This window comes from Scophthalmus maximus, chromosome 7, assembly GCF_022379125.1.
Source record: "Scophthalmus maximus strain ysfricsl-2021 chromosome 7, ASM2237912v1, whole genome shotgun sequence".
In the NCBI taxonomy this organism is placed as follows: Eukaryota; Metazoa; Chordata; class Actinopteri; order Pleuronectiformes; family Scophthalmidae; genus Scophthalmus; species Scophthalmus maximus.
In genome coordinates, this window is record NC_061521.1 from 2,666,467 (window position 1) to 2,693,129 (window position 26,663).

Below are 26,663 nucleotides of genomic sequence, written 5' to 3' on the forward strand. Positions count from 1 at the left end.
GCAGGCATTACTCCCAGTTTGAGGAATAAATAAATGTGTTCGGGGAGTCAGTGTAACACAATGTCCTGTTCGGGACATAATGTCAGTCTCATCCGCCCGTAACGTCAAGCATCATAGTGGTGATAATGTGGTACAGGTGAAACGACGGAGAGACAGCCATGAATCAAATAAGACACACCGAAGATAAACTGCGACCTTGCACAATGAGACTCAATCTCCCAAAAAAGGACCAGGTAAGCTATGAAAAGATGAGAGGAGACTCTCTTAAAATGTATGAAAAATCAATTCATGTGACAGACTTGCTTGTCCACTCGCTTAGGAACCAATCGTCACACAACAGCAGGCACATGACTGAAAGTCAGGGTAGCTAAAGCCGACATTCACTTAGCAGCAGACCAGAAACATTTCAGCGTGGCGGAGGAGATCACAAAAATCTCAGAGGCTCTTTTTGACTCAGATATTCACTCTCCCCGATGACTTGAGGCAGTCACTTGTCTTCCTCGCTCTGCGGTCGGTCTGTGAGCCTCCCTGCCGCCGCGGGTGTCTGTGATTTTTGAGCAGATCCTCAAAAGCAGCTGTACGCCACCTTGCCTTCTTCACCAGGATGCAACTCACCACGGAGGAGATAATAGAGCTCGGACACAAGGACCATGGATCAGTCAATCCTGCGTTTGTGGTAAGTGAAGCGTCATTTTTAACACCTTCAAGTTTGGCTCTGTGACATTAACAAGATCAAAGTTTTAAATACTGGTTAAAGTTGTACTGTAAGCAGGAACAGTCACATGAAAAATCTTTTGACAGGAGAGCTGTTTTTTCTTCATATGAACTTTTTATCGTTTCCTATTGGAGCCAGAGAGAGCAAAGTACAGTGCTATTTACTTACAGCAGTGAGAGCTACGTGTAAGCCACTGTGGAATGTGAAATGCCCCAACTGTGCCTGTGTTCCACAAATGACAAGCTATGTGAGTCGAATCAATCGTACGATTTTTAGAAAAACTGTGGTGAAGATCCGCCTTGAGAGTAGTTGGGCTGCATCAAAGATCTCGGGGGCTAAACACTAGAAATGACTCGAAATCGAGCATGGTCAGAAACAGAATAAAAAAGTGAATAGAACCGTGCACACGTGGTGTGTGTGTGTGTGTGTGTGTGTGCGTGCACGCGCGCGTTTGTGTGTGCGTGCGCGCGTGTGCGAGAGAATGGCAAAAAGGTCCGGCCACATGGGGTGCGCAAGTGTATACAGCTGAGTGAAGAAGAATTTTGAAGAATGGGAACACAAACAAAACTTGCAGATGTGTGACACATCAGTTGGTCAATATCTGCAAAAGGGCAAAGGCTTTATTTATTATTATTATTATTATTATTATTATTATTATTATTATTATTATTATTATCACATGTTGAGCAGTACCTGACACTCCAACATGAGACTCTAATATAGAGTGAATTCAAAGTTCATGTTGCATGAGGGATTATGTTTGTAAGAAATGAGATTCCTAACTTTGACATCCAGCTAAAGGTTTTATAATTCCTTATTTTGGCTTTGGGCATGTAAAGAGTCACACTTCAGTAACCTTTTTCTCTCCATTGTGACTGTTGTATATGTTAGATGCTACAACGGGATGGCAGTGAAGTGATTGTCACTTCCAAATGAAGCGCATTTTTGTTCGCTTTAGCGGCCCCTCCTTCAGGCTAATGGTAGTAGGTAACTGATTAAGACTAGTGTGAAATTGAAACGCAGGGGCAGTCATGCTTTAATAGTGAGACAATTTCAGTAAGTATGGTGTTGTCTTTAAGATTCAAGATATTTTTCAATTCATTATTTTGGATGAAACCCCTAGCACATAGCAGCTGGCCCTCCTTGTCCCCCATGCTGTTCAGTAGGCATGTATGCCTAGATATTATTTAGTAAAGACACAGTGGACCCTTTTTTTTTTTTTTTTACGTAGGACACCGGATACAGTTTATTCATTTACTAATTGTCTTGTTTTGGAGCTGACCAGCGCAAAGTCATTGAACTGGAAAGCAAGCAAGTGTTTTATGCATTTTTTTTCATTTTTTTTGACTCGCTGCTTAGACAAGGGAGTTTTTGTTCAAGGGGAAGTCAAGTAGTGCTAGTCCTTCTAAGGGTCTCAGGTATCACCGGAGGATAGAGGCTGAACTCCAAACACAAAGGTGAGCTTGTGAATCAAGCACAGATTCCTCTGGTCACAGGAGCCTTTGTCATGGCACAGTAACTCTGACCCTTGAGCTGCTCCTCGATGCTGGTTACTCATTCAAAGTGACAAATATGTGGCAAAATGCAAAACGGGTAAATACAATCTGGTGAATTGTAACTACAAACTCAGTCAAAAGTCTCACGAAGAGAAGGCCAAAGAACACACAACTCAGTTTACTTGTCTTGAATGTGTGTTGGATGTAGAACATTTAGCAATTTTCTTGAAATGTATAGGTGCACTACATCGTAGGTTTGAGAACAAGGTATAAAAGCTAGGATAGGTATGTCAAATATGTTAACATAGAGAGATACTGCTTTTGATATCGTGCTGAGCGCAGCAGAGAAGACATGGCAGCAGGGGCGGCGGTGGCTCAGGGGCTAAAGATGGTCATCCACCAACCCGAGAGTCGGCGGCTCGAATCCCCGCTTCCCCCCGAGACAGCGTGCCAAAGTGGGTACTACACCCTAAGTTCCGGCCAGTATGAAAGACATAGGAAAAGCTTTGCTATATATAGCAGCGATGTGTGAATGTAACTTGTGTTGACGTGACTAGAAAAGTGCAATATACTGTAGATTTACAACGGTGCTGCCGAGTTACACAGTACCATCATTGTCGCTGTATTTGCAGCTACCTCCTGTTGCACCAGAGAAGACTTTACCTCGCTTTCAGGTAAGACAAGTGTTCCGATGTGAACTCTTGTTTTTTTTGAAGAGGAATTCTGAACAAATCAAGGCAAGTTTATTTGTACAGCACGTCAACGACAATTCAAAGTGTTTATCACACTCCCTGACCTGGGCACGTAGCCAAGATTCGGCTACGTGCCAGAGAAACGATTAATCAGTGTGCATATGTGAACATTAACTTTGACGGCAATAAAAACAAGGAAAAACAACATAATGGTCCAGTGATCTGGGTAAAATATACCAAAAATCTCTAAGTAATTTCACACCACATGCGAAGCAAATTTTTTGTGCAAATAATTGCCCGTTCTGTTCTGTAACGGACGTGAGTGACCTCAACACCAACTGGCGCCTGGAGACATTGTGTCACGAGGATATTTGGCTCGAGTGCAAATACTTTAACTCAAGCAAGTGAACTGAATGATGCAGATTTGGCGTCTTCACGTCATTCGCCTCGCAAAGGCGCCAGTGACGTGAAATTTGCGTATACCCGTTCAATTGACTCGGAGTGTAATATCGTCACGCGAATAATTCGCTTTGCGTATTGGTGTGAACGCAGTGGTTTACCCCTATTCTATTCGATCCACTCTGCAAACGTTCACATGAGGCTTGTGCATTGCTTTTTCTTAACCAGTCACAACACTTGGTTCATAATTTAACAACAAAACGAAACCGAAACCACTGCATGTAAGAAAGATGAAGGCTGACGTGGTTAAGGGTTGACGTTGTTGATGCGTTTTTGGAACTACAGACCCAACAATAACATCAATTTCAGTTAGTTTTCTTCAAGTGTGCTTTGTGGTCGCCGAGCACAAGGAGCCGCTCGGAGGTCACATGTGCTTTGGGTGAACTAATGGGACTTCCCATGCCCAGCTTATTCAACTGTAACATCACAGCTGTGACACGGAGGTCATACATCTTAGCACATGACATCGTGCGCAGAGTAATCGCACCGGTCCCATTCAGTGATGATTAACCACCATCACATTCTAGTCGAGATAAAGGATCCCACTGTTCGTCTGCTGGCTGTAGTGACCACAGTACTTTGCAAATGAGGTAACCAGCAGATAGAACTGTTAATATGGTTAATATTCATGTTCCCTTTCATCTAACAGTATCAGGAAGTAGTCAGACCTCCGCCTGGACCGAGGGGGGTGAAATGCAACAAATGTCCCCGGTCAGGGAAGTTGTAGTTTTGGTCAGTATCTCATTCACAGTTCGGCAACTGAATATCTATCTCTCAGATTTTGGCTGCCACCAAGAACAAAAAAATAAAATAAAATCTCCATTGAAATTTTGTAATAAATTAGTTAATCCTTATTGTAGTATGAGGGAAATGCGTAAGATAAGATAAGATATAGCTCTATTCGTCCCACAATGGGGACATTTGGGCGTTACAGCAGCAAAGTGGACAGCAGCATATAGAAAAAATTAGAAAAAGCAATATGTATGTACAAAATATAACATAAAAATATAAAAATATAACTAGTATATACAGAGCAGTAGCGATAGTTGCACAACAGTGTTTCCACTTCTGGTTTTTGTTGGCCCCATCCCTGTACATTGACTCCTCTCCCGTGGTCACTGGAGTGCAGGGAGATAACCACTAGATGGAAGCAAATGGTCATGTGATGCGAGGAGCAAAACGCTCGTGCACGCACCACCAGCTGAGAGAGCTTACTGACGCGGGTGTAAATCAAAGACAGGGCGGAAAATGCGGTGCAGATGTGTCCACATGTGCACAGGCTCTCCTATTTTCATGTGACCATCATGTTACAAAGATGCGACTGTGGGATGGGCACAACAAGGTGTTCTCTTTGAAGTGCTGACTGGGCGCCAGACTCACCCTTGGAGACACAACAGGTTTCTGAGTGAAGGGGCCATGGCATGTGGCTTTCCCCTCTTCTCACGGGACTTTGATGTGATATATCCTCAAATTCACAGCAGTCTGGGTGTTTTCACATGTTGAGATGCGAGCCATCCTGCGAGAAGGGACGGCCCAATAGTCAAGAAGCTATTAATTTTCAGTGATCAGACACAATTCCCCAAGACATATGGTTCAGATTGAGTTAGTCGAGTCCAGTTTATGACACAGGGGGCAACAGTAGCCTAGGGGCTCGTGACAAAAACGCCTCAGGCCCTATTCCTTGGACTAAGTGTAAAAGGAAGGAGCTGTGCATGAATGCCCCAACACCCTAATATCCACGGTGTGTGTGTGTGCGTACATTCATACAGATCCGCCATAGTACCATTATGACGCTTAATTACTGCATGATGTCTTTGCTTGTTTGCACTGAAACTTAAAAAGCCGTTGTACTGCTGCACTGGTGTGCGATTTCAGACAGATGGCAACATTCCAGAGCGAGAGCCGTGATATGGAACAAAACATCGACAGCATCCGTCCGGCCAATGCGGGCTTCTCCCTCTCACGAAGCTGTTGATATTTTGAGGTGGAGAACATTTTCCATGCGTAAACTTAATAAACCAGGAATCGGCCTCAAGGGTATATAAAAGGCTGAGACATATATGAACATAAGACAGATGTTTGACTAATGTTGTCAAGGCATTTCAACCAGGGTGCAAAACTGAGGTTGGCCTGACCATTGTGGTTACAGGACTCTCAAGCCAATAAGAGAGATAAGTTGAACCTTAGGGGATCCCATGATATTTTAATGTATAATTGAGATTAAACCAAACTTGGTGAATCCAACAAATTTGTAAAAAATGTATTGAACCATGTCCTTGCATTGTCGCCGCATACGTCACTATACCTAAGCTCTTACTTCCTTCAGAAAGCTTGAGTTTTTGAAGCCTCGCATTTTGACCAGCGCCCTGTTGGGTTTTTTTTTTTCCAACCGGACGTAGAATTGGGGGGCTGGGTCTGACTGAGAGCTCATCTACTGCGCGCTCACCTGCACCTGCAACCATGCACAGATTGGACGGACCCGCTGTCAATCACGCTGTATTCACGTTATGGTGCTTTATCGTCTAAAGGGACCAAAATTTACTAAAGGGAACATCATGCTGCATTGAAGAAGACTTGAAACTAGCAATTGAACCATAAAGTCCTCGGGAAAATGTTTACTGACGTTATAGATCACGTGAGAAAGAGAGTCATTTTCTAATAGACTTCTATAGAGACAAACCAGTGAAGACGCTGTCTGCCGGTTATTCGAAATCCGCATTGGATTTGTTTGTTTAATATCTTTTTCACCAATTTGATTTGGAAACGGGAGGTAACAACAACTTTTTCTGGAACTATCTTGTTTAGTGGTTTTCATTCTGACGTAATGCTGTGGAAACTAGAAGGTCCAGCAACGTTTGGGTCTTCATCCTTTTTGGCAGAACAAACATCAGAGTGACCTGTGCGGTCAGTCTTACATCCATGTGTCGAACATAATGCCGGACAAGCTTACCCAGAGCATTAAAAGTACGGTTACGATCAGCGTGACACATCATATTCAAATGCATGTATTCTGTAATCTGTTGTGAAACAGATTTTTTTCAGATGCCAACAACAAAACACTGTAGACGCGCCCCTGAATACCTCCCTCACAGTTCAAACACTGCTGTTATCAGACTTACACCCGTACAAACACTTTGGAAACGTGTGGATTGTGTTAAGAGGGAAGTGACCTCTTTGCATTTGAACACAGCTCATGGGCCGCATGGGACGATCCCCTAATATACTTTATATACAAATTTATATTGAAAATATATAATCGGGAGGTACTTTATACAGTATACTGTAATGACTGGCGTTATTTGATTCCTAGTGGACCAATTGCTTACTCGCAGTGTTTACACTTTGTAACCACAAAGCCAGGCTTTCACTTCAAACGGGTTTTTACAAACCCTCCAGGAAGCCTATCTGTCAATTGTGGCCTGTTTTTAAAAGGGAGTTGACCTCTTAGCATTTGAAGACCGCCCTCGGTCTCAGATATCAGGTGACACTTAAGGACTACCTGGTCCTAATAGTCACTATAGTTTAGGTCACTCTCGCATCCGCTGCCATATTACTTTTTCACAAAGGATATGCTCATAAAAACCCTGGACAGCTACCTGTCCATCACGAACCCATGAAAAGCACGCAGGCATGCGCACACAGCGCTTAGTTGTGGCTCCCACCCAAAGTTAATCCCTGTTCCTATGGTGACAAGTTTAGATACATCATTCAACTATAGCAGATCAATCAGATTGAATGTTGAGACCCTCCTCATGAGCAGTTTTTAACGTGTTGCAGATATTACATGACAGCCACCCAGCATATTAGTGTTAGATAACACCACCACACTCCTAACGAATGATTAAATGATGTTTGATCTGCCGTTTCATCTTTACTTTAAAAATAATAATTGATAATAGCTAGGTAGGGAAAACAAATATAATTCACTGTCCCGCTCAAAGTCTCGTGACAGCTAACTTTGAGTTGATGTCGTGAACCAATCGATCCTCCATAATCCAACAATCGTATCAATATGAAAACCTGGACCAGTCCATTTGTGTTATTCGCTTCTCTTCAAATCATCGTATCTATTAAAAAAAAGACCGCATTTAGGGAATCACATCGCCGTCGCTTGTGTTGAGACTTGTTTCTCTCCTCACTAAACCAGCTGAGCTGCTCCATCTGTCTTTGCCTTCCGTGTGACGTTTACCCCGGCGATCAGAAGACAGCACTTGATGTCCATTTGTCTTGTGCTTAGCCAACAAAAATGGCAAAGAAAAAAATAAAGGAACTGGGGGAAATACAATTGAGATTTCAAGGTTCTTTTGGTATTCGTGAGAGTGAGTTGAGGTGAGTCCGGCAAGGGGTAACGACGTTGCCTCTGAAAATTTGAACACTGAGGGAGTTAACATAATTTACGTGATATGGTTGACACTTTGGCCTTGTGCATACCTGGCATAAGCACAGGTGGGAAGACACACTGCGTACACGTTGACATGTTATTTTACATACAACAATATTTGGAGGTGGTCTGGGTCACATAATGGTCACATTCTTTTCAGCAGTGTGTTAACTTATGTGTCCTGGACCACACAGAGTTGTTGGTTCTCAGATTGCATATGATGACTTTGTCCATGAAGTCTGAACATTTCAAAGCGCCCATAGAGATACATATATATATATTACGAGTGCATCACACATATTGTAAACTTAAAGTTAACTAGCTTTTTATCAAACGTTAAGTGACACTGCAGCTGACACCAAAGCACACCAGTATACCTGAGCCCTCCAGAGGTATCTGTTGAAAGCAACCTTTTTTTTTTCAGTTTTCATCGGCAATGATTGATAACAAAAAAAGAAAAAATGGCATGATCACATAAAACCATCTCTCATGGAACCATTCTGTTACAAGCACTACAAAGACTTGATTCAAACGAATTGACGCCAAGTGCTTGCTCATTGTGGGATTTGTTGGGTTTTCCCTGTAATATTGTAATATTGACCTCACTATGTAAAGTGCCTTGAGACAATGTACAGTATGTTGTGATATGGCGCTGTACAAATAAAATTGAATTGAATTGAATTGAATTGTCTGGAGAACAATAGGACACACACACGCACATACCTGCGTCCACACATACCAAACAAAAAGTCAGGACGACTTTTTTTCACAGCAATGTCTACAAAATAAGATTGATGGAGTTATGTTTTGCATATTTATATGCAGTCAGAAACAATTCATTTTCTGTGCAGCCTTTGGTGCAAATTCAGTCTTAGTCAACACTGAAAGTGACGGAGGAGAATGGGTTCGCACAATTGCTCTTCAAAATGAACGAAATGGTCCATACAAGGTTCGAAACTTCAGCTTTAACTACCTTTACGAACATCATCTTGATAGATTTTGGAAGAAGACATGTTGTTCCTCCTTTACATCATCCACTATCACCCACATCTCCACACACTATCACTCACGTGAAATCCTTTCGCCTGCACTTATTATTTCTGTCTCTCTTCTGAACTAAACTATACCATCAGCTTTAGAATACACCGAAGACGGAGTGCTTTCCCTTCACTTTCAAAGGCATAGGAAAAAAAACAAACCATAAGGAAAACCTCCGGCTCTATGAGAGTCGGTGGTATGCTTGCAGAAACGCTGAGTGACTGGTTTAGTGTGTGTTGACAGAAAATGTAGTGGTGGGAGTCTGTGTCCAAATAGTCTGGCAGGAATTAAAGCAGGAAAAAAAAGGTTCGTTTTTTCTCATTTTATGTCCCTCCGATGAATAACATTGCTCTGGTCCTTTCCTCAGGGCAAAGACAGTGATGAACAGCCGAAGCTGACGGTGGACATTGAGGAGCCACACACAGAGGCCCTGGAGGAGGCTGCGGACAAAGGTGGAGATTTGGTTTACTCCTTAAACGACCGGCCGCCGTGGTACCTCTGCATTCTCCTTGGATTCCAGGTAACGTCATCTCGCAGCCGGCTCGGTCCAGTGTCATTGCGTCCTTGTGAATCTGCAAATTGATTTTTTGGCCTCTAGTGGAATGAAGAATACACATTAAGCTAAACATCTGAACGCTTATGTAGTAGCATATTGGAGATACTTCATGAACAGTGGATGGAAAATAAAGGGCTGCCACTTCACAGCAAAGGCTCATCTATTGCTACTTATATTTAATAGGCCATTCTAAGTAGGAGTATTTTATTGTGACGTGAGTTGCTACTTTCTATACTAGGAGCCATTCCTGTGGCATTTCTAAAACTTCAAACTCTACTTTATGATAGCGCAAGGAGGCACAAACCAGAGCAGAGCATCCATGCAGTCGTGCAGTAAATTTAGTTAGAAGGGAGTCCCGAGACTTTTTTATTAACTTGAAGTGATAATTCAACAATTTAGGTATTGTTCGATATTTTTAAAGCGTTAAAGGCCCCACCGGTAAGCCACAGACAAAGGAAGATAAAAGAACATACTGTGTGCTGTATAGTACTTAAGTACATTACATTTATTAAGTTTAAAGTTAATTCCTTCCAGCTGGGTAGTATGATACGAGAACCATGTCCGTCGAAAGACTGCTGCTAAAATTATGATTACTGGCTGCTCCGGTTTCCACCTGTGATTTGTTGTTCATGTCCAATTCTTTTTGAAGAGAACTTTTAGTCAACACACATTTTTGAACGCATAAAAGGTACAACTAAATTTTAAAAAAATCAAACTTTGTGTCTGTGAGAGAAGTTACATGCGGTGATATTGACGTTTTGCATGTTATTCATTTTTCCAGTAGAATACAGCGTTGTACCGGACATGTTTTACAGGGCAACAGTGTAGTACAAGTAATCTGAAGAGCATCATGTTGTTTGTGGCTGCATGTTGTTACAAAATCACCTATATATAGGAGAGGAAAAGAAAAGAGAAGAGAAGGGTTTGATGTCCCCGGAGGGAATGTCTTCTTCTTTTTTCACAGTTGGACCCAATAACTTTTACAACTATGACAACCCTGTTGTTCGTAAACCTTGTTCCTCCAGCATTAAAATTCCTGGAACCCCCAGCACCTCATTCTGTCAAATAATTATTTTTATTTGAGAACAAACTGCATCCCTTTTCCCATGTATCAGTATAATGACTTCTGGAGGGGGCTACGTGCCACCCAGCTGCATCTTTGTTCTTTTGAGCAATAATGTTGTTTTTGGGAAAAAAAAACACCCTTTGTGGATGGAAAGGATCATTTAGCAGGCAAATATGCCCAAATGGGAATGGCCACTCAAATATAAATCTTATATTGACAAAGGTCAAGACTGAGCAACAACAAGTGTGGCATTTTTATGAGGAACTTTAAAGCAGGAAACACAAAATGGAAGAGCTGTTCCAAAGTTGTTGACTGAAACCAAGCAAAACCACCATGTGTCCATGTCATCTGGGTCACCTCGGGGCTGCTAATTGTATATGCTATATCATGTCGATTAATAAATCACTTAAGTAAACACACCCACATGATAAAAGTCTAGCAAAATACCTGTTACATCAGAGATAAAAGTCTTGCATGATCAGTCCTATTGAACTAATTGTGCAGTGCCTAAATGCTGATGTAAAAGTATTGGCTTCTGACATATTAGACAGAATGTTGAAATTACTTTTAGCAATGTAAAGTGCTCTATGAATGAAATGTATTATTATTATTATTATTAACCCGTATGTGTTATATAAAAAAAAAACTAAAAAAATCTTGTTGTATTATCCACAGAACAAAAAATAGCAGACAACCTAAAACTGTAACATAAGTGTTGTGGAGTAGAAAGTACCATGAAATAGAAATACTCTAGTATACACTCAAAAGTACAATACTTAAATAATGGTCTTTTTCATCACTGGTTGAAAGGTTAAGTCTGCATTCGATTCACTTTAGATCAAGATTCTTCCAGAAGGCTCGTAAGTTATCTCCAGCGCCTGGACCCCTCATTCCTTAACCCTCAGCTACACCTGGGCTCACTGAAAGATGCTGCCTAGGTTTCCATCACCATCAGTCACTTCTTAAATCCTTTCAACTTTGACATCGAGATAGAAATGTCCCCTCTCCATCTTATTTGGGGGGAAAAAACAAAACTTTATTCCATTCCATTCCAGACCTATAACATCAGTCATAAAACGCAATCTGCTCATTTTCTTCTTGAAACCATTCATTCCTTCTAAAGTGGTAAAACAGTTTTAACAATATATAGTTGTTGTTTTTTTTAATGAATAAATCGTAAAAATAAAATTTTAAAAAACGGGTCAGTTTCATACGTAACAAAATGTGTAATATGTAATAAAAAATTTGAATACTGTTTATTGTCTGGGACAAAGTGTGGTTTGGTTTACTCCGATCTCGGGCTCTAATTGAGATCTTTGGTAAAGAGGCAGAACAAATATCTTTCCTTTACTATATAGACAAATATCACGACAAACCGAAATCTGTAATGAATTGTCACAGATTTTCGGTCTTTCATGATAATTGTTGTCTTTGAAGTTGTAAGATGTTCTTTTCGGGAACTGCACTCAACATGTCTTTCATTGACTGTCATTTTGCCACATTAGATTTGGTTCTACACATGTTATTATTATATTTCTTGGGAGCATGTAAACAACATAGCATATGGAAATTTCAAGCATATTGGAGTACTTTTTGGCCTTATTGTCGAATGAATTCGAAACATTGAGAAGGAGAAGAAACCGATTTAGTAAATCAGAGATAATTCATTAGTTTCAGGTTTTGGTTAATGTACAAGAGAGTAATGCAGTTTGGTACAAAAGGTCACATCTGCCTTTCTGAAACTCTCTGAATAATGTCTCCCTTCATTGTGCATAGTGCATGTTTATTTGTACATTCCATTCCACTGTCATATATTTCTACCATGACATAATTAAAACAAGAACATAAAACATGAAAGAGGTTTTGAGCATTTACTCCCACCTTTGAGATTTTTCCAGGAAGTGACCCCTTGGTCACAGATACAACATACCTTTCACTTCCACATTCACTTTTTTGAACATACTGCAGTTTGTACAGATCGAGGAGCTTCTTTTGATTTGAAATGAACATGCGCTTACTGGAGAAGAAACAAGAGCCTTCTTCCTGAGGGAATCCTCTCAGTTTCCTGTCATGAAACTGACCTGAGGCACCTCCCTCTGACTTATGGTCAGGTTTGAAAATACCTCCATAAATCTGGTGAGGCCAATCAACATCTGTCTTCATTTTTAAGGCCCGGTGCAAGAGACTATCTGTCATATCAACCCACCTTGTGTTGAGTGTTCACTTAGTGGGGATGTAGCTTGGCAAAACTGAACAACAATTTGAAGGGGAAATTTGAGATTATCTACAAATATAGGAAATATACAAATATACGGAACATCATGTTAAATGGTTATGCTGAATTGTTTTGTAGTTTGAAACACAATTTAAGAAAGAAAAGTTCTTCAAAGTAATTCCCCCCCAAAAATAGGTTAGTTGCTTTAGACATGGTGCATGCCACTGATAGAATTAGGGAGTGATACTGATATTAATTCTCATATCAAAAAATATTGACTCATCCCGCAGTAATGACAAATTATTATACAGGCTTGCGCTTTTGTAAATAGAACGATAGAAGTGATACCAGTGACAGAAAATCATTTCAGAGGGCAAATACTTATGATTTGACTTTAAATTAACCAAAGGGTTTATAGGTCTCTATTGCTACAGTTACTGTCAATAAAGGCTGGAAATATTAGGGAATCATCAGGGTAATATTAATGAATGAAATAAAATTATCAGTTTTCTACACAAACTGTACCAATGGTTTGTAATCATTTTTTTTTATTGATGAAAAAACAAACATTTTGTTGCAAAGATTTTGGCTGACATTGTACAGGATTTTTGAAAACAGGGTGTGTAGAATAGGTCTGCAACTAGCGACATTTTACCCAATAATCAATTAGTTGTTTGGTCCATAAAATGTAATTAAATGGTGAAGAATGCCGATCGTGTTTCCCAATACCTGACATGGGGTTTTGTCCACACGCCAAAGATGTTCCGTTTAGTGTCGCAGAGGAGCAAAGAAACCCGAAAGTATTCACATTTAAGAAGCTGAAATCAGAGAATTTTTTCTCGGTTAGCTCAATTAGTAACACAACATCACCGGCCCTTTGCTGCAAGTCTTCACCCACTCTTTAATAAAGGCTCAAAAATGCCCCCAAAAATGTCCTACTTGAACCGATTAATCGATTATAAAATAGTTGTTGGTTAATTTAGTTGTCGATTACTGATGGATTAATCGATTAACTGTGCAACATCTTCATCTTTAGTATTCTGCACTTCATCAAAAGATTTTAGCTCACAGTGACTGATCAAACGGCATGTCTGTTGATGCAGGGCTTTTAGCGTCTTATTTTTTCCATCAATCGTCACAATGTATGGTTTTGGAACATCCCGTTTGCAGTGGAGTTAATTAGAGGTGAATGTCTTTCTTTGGGAAAAAACAAAAACATAAATGCATTCGCTCATGAAGAATATAAAGAGTGAAGGTCAGGAGTATATTTTTACAATGTTCATTTTTCACTTCCTGTTGCCTCTGCAGCATTACATCCTCGCTTTCGGCGGCATCATCGCAATCCCGCTCATCCTTGCCGAGCCCCTCTGCATTCGGGACAACAACGCTGCCAAAAGCCAGCTCATCTCCACCATATTCTTTGTGTCGGGATTATGTACGCTGCTGCAGACGACTGTCGGCACCAGGTAATGCCCCTTAATGTCTCACAGCACCTGTGAACTGAGAAGTAGCAGGTAGTACTTCAGAAGATTACACGTTCTCTTCCTCTCTCTCGCTCTCTCTCTCTCACTAACTCACTGTCCTGAGATTTGACAGCTTCCACTTGTGGTCGGAACTTCTCAGGTATTCCAACCTTCCGTGGAATGGTATTTACTTGTGCATGTGTGAGTGAACTATTGCCATTCAGGTTTAAGATTTACTGCAGGTACGGATGGAGGGAATGCTTAGGTTAGGAATATTCCCACGATTGAGGAAACCACCATTTGCCGCGTTTTCCGAACAGTGTGACCTTGCTACTTCACTTCCTTGCCTCACGCATACTGCCTCCTCGCCTATGGTCCAACGGTGGTCTCATAAACTTCATGTGTAGACAAAGCAGCACTGAGCTGTGTGTGCAACAGCTTCACCCAGAGACCCTTGAGGTGGTTCACGTTGAGTTCAACTGTGAGTCAATCCACTTCCGGGCTCTGCCTGACACCAGAGGCAGAAATGAGAGCGAGCCAGCAGCACATGTTGCGGAATAAGTTTCCTTAAAGCTCGCTGTGCACTCCAAAGTTAGTCTGTGAAATAGTTTTTTTTCTTTTACAGCGGAGATGTGAATCTGGATGCTGTTTGGCACTTTACCAAAAAAAATCAAATCCAGAGAGGCTGAGCAAACAGCTAATGCTTTTGTTGAGTTTTCCACCAACGCAGTTTGGCAAAAGCTTAAAGGGACATACATTTTGTCACTGAATAATAAGTAGGGTAATCTGTATTTTTATTGCACTTTTCACCTTTGTAAAACAAGAAAAAAAAGATGGATAAAAACCCACAGTCATGCAACCTAAAATGCATGGAAATATTGTTACATTATTTATTGCAGGGTCACAGTAAAAATCAGTGTATCTACTAATTACTACTATTGTATTTAACTTGAACCAGGTTCCGTTGAAGTTGGGAATTTACAGCTAACTTAGATTCAAGCAAGAAGGCTGCATTCCTTCTAAGAAATAAGAAACTGGATCATACAATCCCTGTTCCATGTTGCACTGAGACAGATTCCAAAACGGTGCTATTGTGAAATTCGGCCTCTGTGCAACTAACCCTATGTCAGAACAATTTGAGCCGGTTTAGAGATCTGCTTTTTCCTGTAGCACCAATCCGTGAAATTCTTGCTGAGGTGCATTTCAACCCACTCAAAAGGCATTTGCACCAATATTTTTTTTTCTTCCTGATTAAATCAGCTGAGAAAATTGAATTTAAAATCTCAGGCTTTGTGCAGGTCGCAGTTCTTTCTACTCTGCAGATACCTGATATGATTTGGTTCTGCTGTCCTCTGCCCTCTAACCTCTTTGCCTTATTGACTCGAAGGTTACCGATCCTCCAAGGTGGGACCTTCAGTTTCATCACTCCAACGCTGGCCATTCTCGCCCTGCCGAAGTGGCAGTGTCCTGCCCCGAATGCGCCTGTGATGCTGTCAGCGCACTTGCTCAACGGCACCAGGCCGCACCTGATGGAGGATCCTGACGAGGTCTGGATGTCACGGATGCGTGAGGTATGTGGAATGATGGATTGATTCTCTGTAATTTATAAGCCCAGACAGGAAATCTGATTGGTCATATTAGGAGTACTGATGGATTAGTGATTGTATATCAATATAAACAATGATGCTTTCCGACAGATTACATGGCAAAACAGGCGAGTGTTGAACATAAAAACCTTGTACTGCATTCAAGGATCCATATTGTTCTCTTATCATTTGCTGCAGGTTGAGATAAGCATACTATTTGTATTTTTTTGCAAATTAGTTTGTTGAATTTTTCGATTGACAAACTAAAATGTGAAGTGTAAATGCAGACGCAGGACAGGAAGCGGGGATAGGTAATTTCGATAAGAAAAGGCAGGCTTACAGAGACGAAGAACACCTCAGGACATACTGATCCACGAATGATGACACGAAACACCACAGGGGAGAGAAACTGGTCGGACTGACCAAGACAAAGGGAAGCAGAGACACCACATACACAAGGGAGGCGAGGATGTCAATTGAAATAGGATTTACCAACCCACAAGGGATCGTAAGAAAAGTAACTTCACAAAGAAAACCAAAGTCTGCAATGGAGCTAGAACACACAGCAGGACAAACAAGATGATCCAAGACTCTCCAGGTAGTTGGATATTAGTATGTCCATTACAGAAATACAATAGACACTCTATCAATAGATCAGGTTTATATGTGAGCCTCAACATTTGGAATTTGAACTAAATTTCATTCAGTTTAAGGCTTCAAATATTGTGTTTCCCCTCGTGTCCCCTCCTTGTCAGCCGGCCTTAGCACAAATATTATCTTTCCCTGTGGCAACGTTCACATATGTGAGTCCCACATGTATGTTTTCAAAACAGTTGCCACACCTTTACAGAAACTTCAGCAGGGGTATCGTATTTTGCTTTCACATGTAATAATAAATATATATCAGTTTGACAAGGCTTACAGATATATAGTCAGTGCCGAGGGGAGGTTGTCAGAGTAATAAATAAACATCTGTAGAGATGGATGTATCTAAGTTAAAGGTTTTTTGAAAAGTTAATACTTGGCAGATAGTTGGTCTGGAAAAAGCTCAAAGAAAAACGGTGGCTATAATGCTGCCATGATGAAATGTCATCATTTAACGCAACAGATTAATGGCAAAGTCCAAAGAATTAGAATTGTAAAGAATCTACAGTATGTTTAACTTCAGCCTTATGCTATCAACCACTTGTTTTACCCCTACTAAAAAAAACGTAACCTCCTTGATAGAAACTAAAAACCTACCATGTGTATTGATGCACATGTATTATGTCCCTCTTGTCTTGCCATCCACAGATCCAGGGAGCCATACTGGTGGCATCTCTGCTCCAGATCGTCTTGGGCTTTTCCGGGCTGGTGGGCCTGGTGCTCAAATACATCGGCCCCCTGGCTATCGCCCCCACCATCAACCTGATTGGCCTGTCGCTGTTCATTGAGGCTGGAAAAAAGTCTGGAGGCCACTGGGGAATAGCTGCCCTGTGAGTAGAAGACGTTTTACACCGATGTATTAGACAAGACACGAGGAACACAGTGAAGGACTTTGTCTAACATCAATGTAATGTTTGTAGGTACGGGACAGCTGGGCGGGCGAATTCAAGGGGGAAAAAATCTACTTAAGGGCTTCTTGGAATTATAAATAGGCAACTTAATGAAATCAGACAGTGAGACGTCATACTAGAGAAGATTTCCATCAGGGAATTTATGTTTAAAAAAAACAAACGTACTTCCCAATCTCTTGCGCAGACGGACTGTCTTGACATCTGGCAGAGAGATAGTGCACCATTCTTTCAAAGCTGTCATCCAATGAGGTGCACATGATTTGCTAGAGAGAGACAATCAGGACCAAGGAGAACTGCACTCTTTCCCTTTCTGAAGCACAAATCAGCAAGCGAGAAGAAATAAAGAGAAATGAAGGACGTTTTTACTAAAAAGAACGGCCCTGATGTGCTTATAGATAGGACAAGAGAATCACGTTCCCGATATCAAGTCTGTCCACCTCTGCACTGGCATTAAACCTGCCCGTCTCTGGGGCTTAAGGTGGTGTTGAACGTAGCTGTCCACATAAGGATCTTCCCAGTTACATGTCTTTTTGACATCCTCACAAGTCTGTGCAAGAGCCGAAGCAGCAGCAATAGCTCTTTAATGTGCAGTGTTACAACTTTTATGTTCACTGGAACCCCAGACACCAGAGGCACTGTCAGACACACATAAATCATAAAGTTGTGAGTAAGTACAAATTCTTTTGTTCAGCCCAGATCCCAGGGCTCTTCCTGCTGACTGTGAGCAGAAGAAATCCACAGCAGTTTTGGATGTCATGTGCTCGTCCGGAGTAAAACCGAGATACTTGTGCCGATCAATATGATAGTGAAATTACTAGTACTTCTATTCTATTGCTTCATTCGATTAGGAGACATGATCGAATTTCAAGACCTGGTTGATTTAACAAGGTTAATGTGGACACGTGAGCATAGCAACATACAGTGGAAACTACAGACTTTAAAATTGCAAATACAGGAATGTACAATAGGATCAATGCGTAACATTCCCAAAAATAAACTCCCTGACACCCCCCAAAAAAATTGAATTGCCATGTTTCTATGCTGGCGGCACGGTAGTGCAGCGGTTAGCACTGTCACATCAAATCTCGGTTCTCCGTGTGTCTATGTGGGTTTTCTCCGGGTACTAGTTAAGTGACTTGCCCAAGGAACCTTCGGCACACGGACTTGGGCAAGCGAGAATCAAAGCGCCAACCTTCTGCTTAGTCTCTACCTCCCGAGCCGCCCCTAGATAATGGATGGAGCCAAAAGTCTGCATTCATTTTTTTTCCTCTTTTTTTTGCCTGTTGTCCTCTCCCTTTGCTTCGTTATCAAAGCAGCAATGTCCACGATCTAAATTCACTTCATCTCCACAGCTACTGCTACCCGCTGTCCCACATTTCCTTTCATTTAATGTTCCCCCTGCCCCCCGTCCAGACCAATCGAATCTGTCATCATTTCCCCCTCTGCCGTCAGCAGATAATGCAGGACTAAAGCTGTTACATAGAGTGATCCTTGTGGGTTTTAAAAGGTTCAGCCCTTTTCACCTCCATGGTAATCAGTCATATCCTTCTTAGCCCCAGTGCCCCCCCCCCCCCCCCCCCCCCCCCCAGCTTACGGGAGCAGAGATTCAGATCTGGTAGTAATTCATCTCTCCCAGCACACAAAATACTCGAGACACCGCCAGTCATAACATGCGGGAAATGAAGTAGAAAACATCATCAATTTAAACAGCAAAAAATATTTTGCGTGATCCCTTATTGAAGGCTCTTGAAGACGGCTAATCATTTTTTCACATTTTGGGGATTCTGCTTCGAATCGACACCAGTTATGATGTAGGGGTACCACACCGCACCCTAAGCTATACAGCCAAGTGGCAAACAGCTTGAACAATCCCCCATTGTTTTGTGAAATGCTATTTGAAAAGCCTCAAGTTCAGCATTTTGGTCAGCACCATCTTGGTATTTTGAAACCAACAGTAACCATATTTGGAGGTACAGGGGGGGTGGGCCTGACCCAGAGCTCGTCCACTGAACATCCACCTACACCTGCGACCATGCACCTATGGGACACTATCATGCTGTCATTGAGGCTTTATCCACGCTCTAATGCATACCGTGCTTTATTGTCTATTCGACTCTCAATGAGACCATTTACCAAAGGATCATCATGCTTTATTGAAGAAGACTTCTCCTCCTCAGATTCCTGAAACACTTCAGAAATGTGTGGTTTAAAAAAAATATAGTGATAGTTTCTGTCTCCAGAGAAATTAGACTTGATCTACAAAACGAAAGTTAAGAGTCACAAATCCCACTTTGAAATTACACACCAATTCACTGAAAGTCCAGATGTCCACCAGCAATTAAATGCAGCACACATTTGTGAATCCTTTTGGAGCCGACAGCAGGAAAAAGGAGTCTCAAAATTCCACACGCACTTGTAAGCTAATCAGTGCTTATCCGGCAATCTGTGCACACGCATAAAATACAAAGAATATCACAAATATTTTTCGACATCTATACTCAAAGGAAATTTGACAGCGAACACATTACATGTGAATATTTTCTACAGTCTTACTTGTGCACCCATTGTTTCGTAGTTGCGTGAGGATTCGAACACGCATTTGTGAGTTACCCAAAGTTAACGCACAAATCATCGTACACATTCGTAACTCTTATCTTTGGCTTGGAGATCATGTGATAAACATTTGCGTACATTTTGAGAACAACTACTCGCCATCAGATGCGGCCGGTACAAACCTTTTTAAGTTCAGAAATCTTCAACTAGAAGTGCGCAAAGCGGCCGCGCAAAAAAGGTGAGAGTGCTCTGAAAAAAGGAGTCTCTCTCCTCATTGGCAACAACTGACAAAAGTGCCGTATGGAAAACAACAAAAGGCCTGCTTGCTGTGTAAAATGACATGTGGAAGTTTGCCGTGCTTGAGCACCATTAGACTAATACATGTGAGCAAGGGCTGGGCCTTGGGAGAAACACCTGTGGGTTGCACATCATTTCCTGCCTTGTGTTTTTCCACAGCACCGTCTGCCTGATCCTCCTCTTCTCCCAGTATCTCAGCAAGGTCGATGTCCCAATGATTGCCTACAAGGATAAGAAGTGGAAGGTTTTCCAGTACCCGCTCTTCAAGCTCTTCTCTGTGAGTCGCCAACAACTCACACGCACACATTCGCTTCTTCCCGTAGAGAAAACAAACATGCATAAGCTATTTTGCAGAAATCCTCCAGTGTCAAGGCAAAGTCGGGCCATTCTACAACTCAATAATAGATTTTGGCAGTGGTGATGTGGACCTGCCGTTCGTTGAATCTAAATGACCAAATGAAAGATACAAAATTTGGAACAAGACAAAGAAAATGGCAGTAACTCGGATGAAATAAAAAAATGTCTAACCACTCAGTTGTCAGTTTTTTAATGAGACTTCAGGCAGTTTTCCATAAGTTCTCGGCGAGAAATTTGAATCCCTTATTCAGAGCGACGTAAACGCAATTTTCAAGGGTCTCCTACTGTTATTGCAAACTTTGCGAATTGTCACTGCTGTAGTTATCAAGTTTGTCAGCCCTCAGGGGGCCCCCTACTGACCTGGGGGCCCCAAGCAGTTGCCCGCCTTGCCTGCTGGCAAGTTTCGCATCTGTATGTAGTTAGTCAATATGTTTTCTTGAATCATAAATAAATCATAAATGATAAAAATCAAATAACTCAAAATCCACTAACATGCTTTTAATGAGCATGTTGATTTGATTCAGATGTGCTGGTGATATACAATCTGATTGTTTAAACGTCTTACCCTTCACAAGTGCAACACAGACGGTCCATTGACTCCATTCTGTTGCTACACTAATGCGCTGCTGCTCACTTCCCGGGAACTATTGAGAGGCTCTGTGATCCACCATTGCTGGGTGTGGTCCGTTGGAGTGAACGGAGATGTCGCTACTCTCTCTCTCAAGGGCTCTGGGGAAACCTGGCTAAAACTGTGCAGTCTTATGACCCCCTACTATCATCACAGACAGACAAACATATCGACATAGATAGATAGATATACTTTATTGATCCCAAACTGGGGTATTCCGGTAAGGTCCAATCAAGAAGGCAACTGAAACAGCACCACCTTGGCAGTGTCTGGTATTCGATCCTCGCTGCAGAGCTCCATTCTTCCCCGATGATGGCGGTGGAGATTACTGTCCAATGAGTCGGGTTAGACAGGTGACTCCCACATGCCCTATCTGCTGAGTTCATGTTTCATTTCTGGTGCCATTCTGGAGTTTAAAAGTCAATGGGCGTGGGGGTAAAAAAAAAAAAATACAAATGTATGACATCATTTCCAAATGCAAAAAAAAAAAGCCCAACAACATTTCATATTTTTTGTGTTCCATTCAGCTGTCTTCTCTGAGCTTGCGTACACTTCTTTAAGTGTCAGTGTAATATTTTTTGTGTTCCATTCAGCTGTCTTCTCTGAGCCTGCGTATTAATTTGAGCAAACACAACTTGATCCAAAGCCTTTTGTGGGATAACGTGAGCCCCATTTCGAAGCCCAACCTTCTTCAGTTCTTGTGATTACAGCTACCACCTCTTAGGCAGAGATCGCCTGTGGTGACGGAACAACACAGGGAGTGTGTTTTTAGCCTTTATTTAACAAAGGACAGGTTTAAGTCTTTTTAACATCTGCTCTGATGCACATTCATGCAGTTACATGCCTGGTGTGTGTGTGTGTGTGTGTGTGTGTGTGTGTGTGTGTGTGTGTGTACGTGTGTGTGTGTGTGTGTGTGTGTGTGTGTGTGTGTGTGTGTGTGTGTGTGTGTACGTGTGTGTGTGTGTGTGTACGTGTGTGTGTGTGTGTGTGTGTGTGTGTGTGTGTGTGTGTGTGTACGTGTGTGTGAGCACTGCCAAGAACAGCCACAGTACTTGCAGGTCAATCAGATCCAAACACACAAATGCGAAACTAATACATTATTTAGACTGCAAGAAGAGATCTGTATATTTCTTCTCTGAGGATTAGTGTAGACAAACCCTTTTTCCATTCATAAAAAGACTTGAAAAGTTTTCAACAGCCAAAATAAATAAGGTGGGTGGTTTTGAAGCTCCTGGGTGAGAACTCTCTCATTGTGGGGAAAGAGAACGCCGATGCCAACGAAATGCTGACTCATTAAATAAATGTTTTTTTAAAGAATGACATAACCATCAAACTGAAGGCAGAGGTCGGAGCTACGGATGAACTAAAGAGCTCTGAGTCACATTGGCTTCAGGGTTCAACCTTCAGGAATGGCAGGTAAAACACATTTTGGCAGGATGACTCACATCTTTTGAAATCCAACAAAACCTTAAAAGAGCTAACAAAAAAAAAGGTTTAAAAGTTTTATATTCGCTATTCATCAGTAGCGATTGTCCTTCGTCAAATTAAGCCTCACAAAGCATACAATGCGTTACTTTTTGGCTTGAAGGAATGAGTCAGGGATTTTGTGGCATACCTTACTGCATGAGGTTAACCAAACACCCCATAGTACACAAAGTCTCTTTGACAGGTCCTGTTTGTCATTGATTGGCCATAATGTGTAACATGCATACATCTGCACAGTCTCACTTAATTTGTTCTCCTATAGGTGATAGGTGTCAAGATGTTTCACATTAAAACATAGACCAAAAGAACACACAGGACACAGTCTGCTGGCATGTTTGTCTGCCCTCGAGCTACTGTTTGGCTCCCCTCAAAGAGGCCCGCACATGATAAAAGCATTCTTGTGCAAGAAGCTTTTGCTCCCATGTAATTCTCTGAACAAATGCAATGTGAGGCACACACCGGGCGCCCTGCGTTTGTTGTGTTTTGTTGCGTTCAGTGGTACGCAGGGTCAAGTTTTAATGCAAAGTATCAACAGATTAAATTAGATTGTGCTCACAGTCCAACATCAAATTATTACCAGGATTTTTTTTTCCAGAAGCCTATGATACTGAAGTAACTCACTCAACATCTGAGGTTGCGGTAAAGGGTAAAGTTTTAAGATAGAATTGACTGTCCTTGTTTTTTTTGATAAAAATTGGATAACAGAAAGCTGATGTTGACTACATTGGCTAAATGTGACTGGGTATGTACTGTAGCTCCAAAACATCCATTGAATGTTCATCAAACATTATTGCACCAGAGTTGCTCAAAACAATTAGTCCCATGTATGTTTTATGCTGGTCGAAACTTAATTTTTAAAATGTAATTTTCTCTGTGTCCGATCATAAATTGCAGGCTTTATTTGGAATGTGTGGTGCCTGGCTGATCTGCTTCTTGCTGACCATCTTTGACGTACTGCCGTCAAAGTCTACTGAGTATGGCTTCTCAGCCAGGACCGACATCAGCCTGGATGCCGTGGCCAACTCTCCGTGGTTCCATGTGCCTTACCCAGGTAAATGCATAAATGCCATACTCAATTTAGATCCTGGATACCCAATTGTGTTGCTGCTATAATAAAACTCTACAGATTTTGGAGTGATTTTGATGATCATTTTAGCACATCAGTGTCCATCTAATAGTGAAGTATATGTGGAGTTCAGAAAACCCTTTGTTTAATTAACATAACTGTAAAAGACGACACCAGTTTTTTGTATTTTTTATTATTTACACATGGCACTTGGTGTTTTTTGAACAGAATGTTTTGTGAGCAGGCCCAACGTTTAAATCAATGTTTCTGATTAACAAGTTAGGAAATATGGTTGTTGGTTTGTTAGAAAAATAATACTAAAAAAGCACAGCCTTGTGGAGTATGCCAAATTAATTATTTGCAGATGCAAATTAATTTCAGTTCTGAACAGAACTGAAGAAGCCCCTTGGATGACAGGTGAAATGTCTTCAAGAAACTACAACCAAGTCCAGTTGCTCCTGATTCAACACCCTTGTGGATGACTATGACCTGGATGAATGAGAGAATCTCCACAGATGTTTAATAATCACTTTTGTGCTCCTCGAGCTGGAGGAAACCTCAAATGGATTTTGATCATTGCAGGATTTTTGCCAGAAATCTCTTCAGTCATTAAGTTTAAAGTGGTGTTTCTGTAGTTGTACGTATGTAAACTAAAAATATGCCAACTTTGTATTCATAGGTCAATGGGGTATGCCCACGGTAAGCGTGTCTTCAGTTTTGGGTATGATGGCAGGTGTCTTGGCATCTACCATGGAATCAATCGGTGACTACTACGCTTGTGCCCGCTTGTCCGGTGCCCCTCCACCACCCACTCATGCCATCAACCGAGGTATTGCTGTAGAGGGCATCGGCTGCATCATGGCTGCACTGTGGGGAACTGGAAATGGCACCACCTCCTATAGCCAGAACATCGCCGCACTCGGCATTACCAAGGTACACCTCACATTAGTCTCATTGTCGTGTTTTAGGACTCCTTAAAGCTGCACTGGTCTTTTCAAAAATAACTTACAAACTATACAGACATCACCTTATTAAGTTTCTAGCTAATTATTTTAGCAAACACGTGGCTATTTCTACATTGTGCTGACATGCAAAAGTAGCATTTATTTGGAATCGTTGCCCTCTTGATTAACAGACATACAAAAGTTGCTCTGTTTTTTTTAAAAATTTGCGACTAGATGGTCACTACTTAGTTAGATAGTTGATAATTTGACTGTACATCCAAAAAAGATTTAAAAGAGTTCATTCTCTATGGGTTTGTCCTTATGATCAACACCTTTCACATTACTCATAGTTCTTACTCCCAGTTTTTTTTACTGTTGCTGCATGCACTAGAAATGCAAGGTGAATATATTGTCTGTCAGTAAGTTATTTAATGTTACTGTCCTGTCTTTCTTTTGCCTAGAAAGCTATTTTAATTGGCATAGGTTTTCTACCAGAGAGGCTTTAGGAAGTCAGTGTTGGGAGAATAAAGAGGCTTATGGAGCAGGATGTGGTGGATGAATGGGACAGGGACAGGTTTTGAGGGTTAAAATCCTGTTTTATTTATTGGCTTAGTTAACTTGTTATTTTCAGGCTCATTTAATTTGTTTTCATTTCAAAACTCTCTGTCAGAAAGCCGTCTTTTTGACACTCCAACAGCCCACCAGGATTTTGTCATCGGGAAACCAGACTTCGTGGCCACGGTTGCCTTGATGTTAATAGAAGCACATTTCTGTAGTCCCTTTTCATAAAGATCTTTTAAGAGCAGGGCCATTTTGCTGTCTCTTGACAAACACTTGTCTCTTCAAGCCTCAGTCAGTGAAGCGCTTACAGGTCAGAGCACTCTGATAGTTAAATTCCCTTTGGCTCTTACCCTTGGAAGAATTGCACTGCCGTTTTGAGTGCTGGCACATTTGAATGAAAAGTCAAGTGGACTTTGGCGAGCTCCACCCTTCAAGGGCCTAGAGCAAGAGGAGGGATCGTCCAGCCTCTGTGTTGCATAAGGCCCACAAGGCTATTCATACACACACCCCCAAAAAATGCCAGCAGTACATTTTTTCTACAATTAAAAAACAAACAAAAACATAATATAAAATAGTAGACCAACATGTCCTTCAGGGCGTTCCCTTTCAGGTGTATGTCAGCCTGTCAGACTACCAAGAAAAGAAAATTAATAGCTTAACACAAATCAATCAATCAATCAATCAATCAAAATGTAATTTTAATGGTCTCAATGCAATTTACAATTAAAGGAATATTTTAAATAACAGAAAGCCTTTTAGAGAATTGAACAACATTAAGACAGTTATTATAAATAATTAAAATACGATAAAAACAACAAACATACAAGTGCTATGGTTGGCTATAATATAATGAGTATAGATGGGTTTTCAATCTAGATTCAACATTTTCTACTGAGTGAGCTTCTTTGACATGTAGCCGAGGCTATTCCAGAGAAGAGGTGCACAGTAGGAAAATGATCCGTAAACCAACTGATTTTTTTTGTTCTTGTGGAATGACTACGAGACTAGCATGGAGAGAGTCTAGTGGGCGTGCAGGTGGTGTAATAAACTCAGTTAAATGTGGAGGGGCATGTACATGCAGGGTCTTATATGTTGAGAGAAGAACCTTAAAATCAGCTCTAGCTCGCACTGAGAGACAGTGGAGAGATATTATGTGATCATACTTCCTGTGTTTTTGTCAAGATTCTGGCTGCAGCATTCCGAGCAAGTTGTAGCCCTCTAGTGGCACAATGTGGAAGACCAGAAAACAGGACATTGCAATAATCAAGTCTTGAATACACACTTGGTAAATGCCTAAATATGAGATTAGAATGTCAAAGGGGGATCGAAAATCACACCAAGGTTTTTGATGCTCGAGCTTTGGGAATGACACATCCATCAATATTAACACAAAAATGTTCAATCAGGTGTGCATGTTTAGCTGGTCTAAGTACTTATAGTTCTGTTTTGTCTGCATTCAACATCAGAAAGTTCATATCCATCTTGTTATATCTGCTACACAGGCCTCTAAATTTAGGAGTTGGGAAAAATCGCTTAGCCTAAATGGTAC

General features: G+C 41.3%; 1 protein-coding gene across 2 annotated transcripts in view; it reads left to right on the forward strand.

The window, feature by feature from the left end:
* Positions 1-341: 341 nt before the first annotated feature.
* Positions 342-26,663, forward strand: part of si:dkey-106n21.1 (solute carrier family 23 member 2) — a 40,267-nt gene continuing 13,945 nt past the window's right edge. Inside the window, exons 1-8 of one of the 2 annotated variants that reach the window (XM_035643178.2) lie at positions 342-676; positions 9,149-9,301; positions 13,927-14,084; positions 15,469-15,584; positions 17,031-17,142; positions 20,233-20,350; positions 23,438-23,594; positions 24,289-24,542. In XM_035643178.2, coding sequence (XP_035499071.1) covers positions 605-676; positions 9,149-9,301; positions 13,927-14,084; positions 15,469-15,584; positions 17,031-17,142; positions 20,233-20,350; positions 23,438-23,594; positions 24,289-24,542 — 1,140 coding nt within the window. In that variant the 5' untranslated portion in view covers positions 342-604. Of the gene's footprint in view, positions 677-9,148; positions 9,302-13,926; positions 14,085-15,468; positions 15,653-16,960; positions 17,143-20,232; positions 20,351-23,437; positions 23,595-24,288; positions 24,543-26,663 lie in introns of both variants that reach the window. The other variant, XM_035643177.2, reaches the window with a different exon arrangement.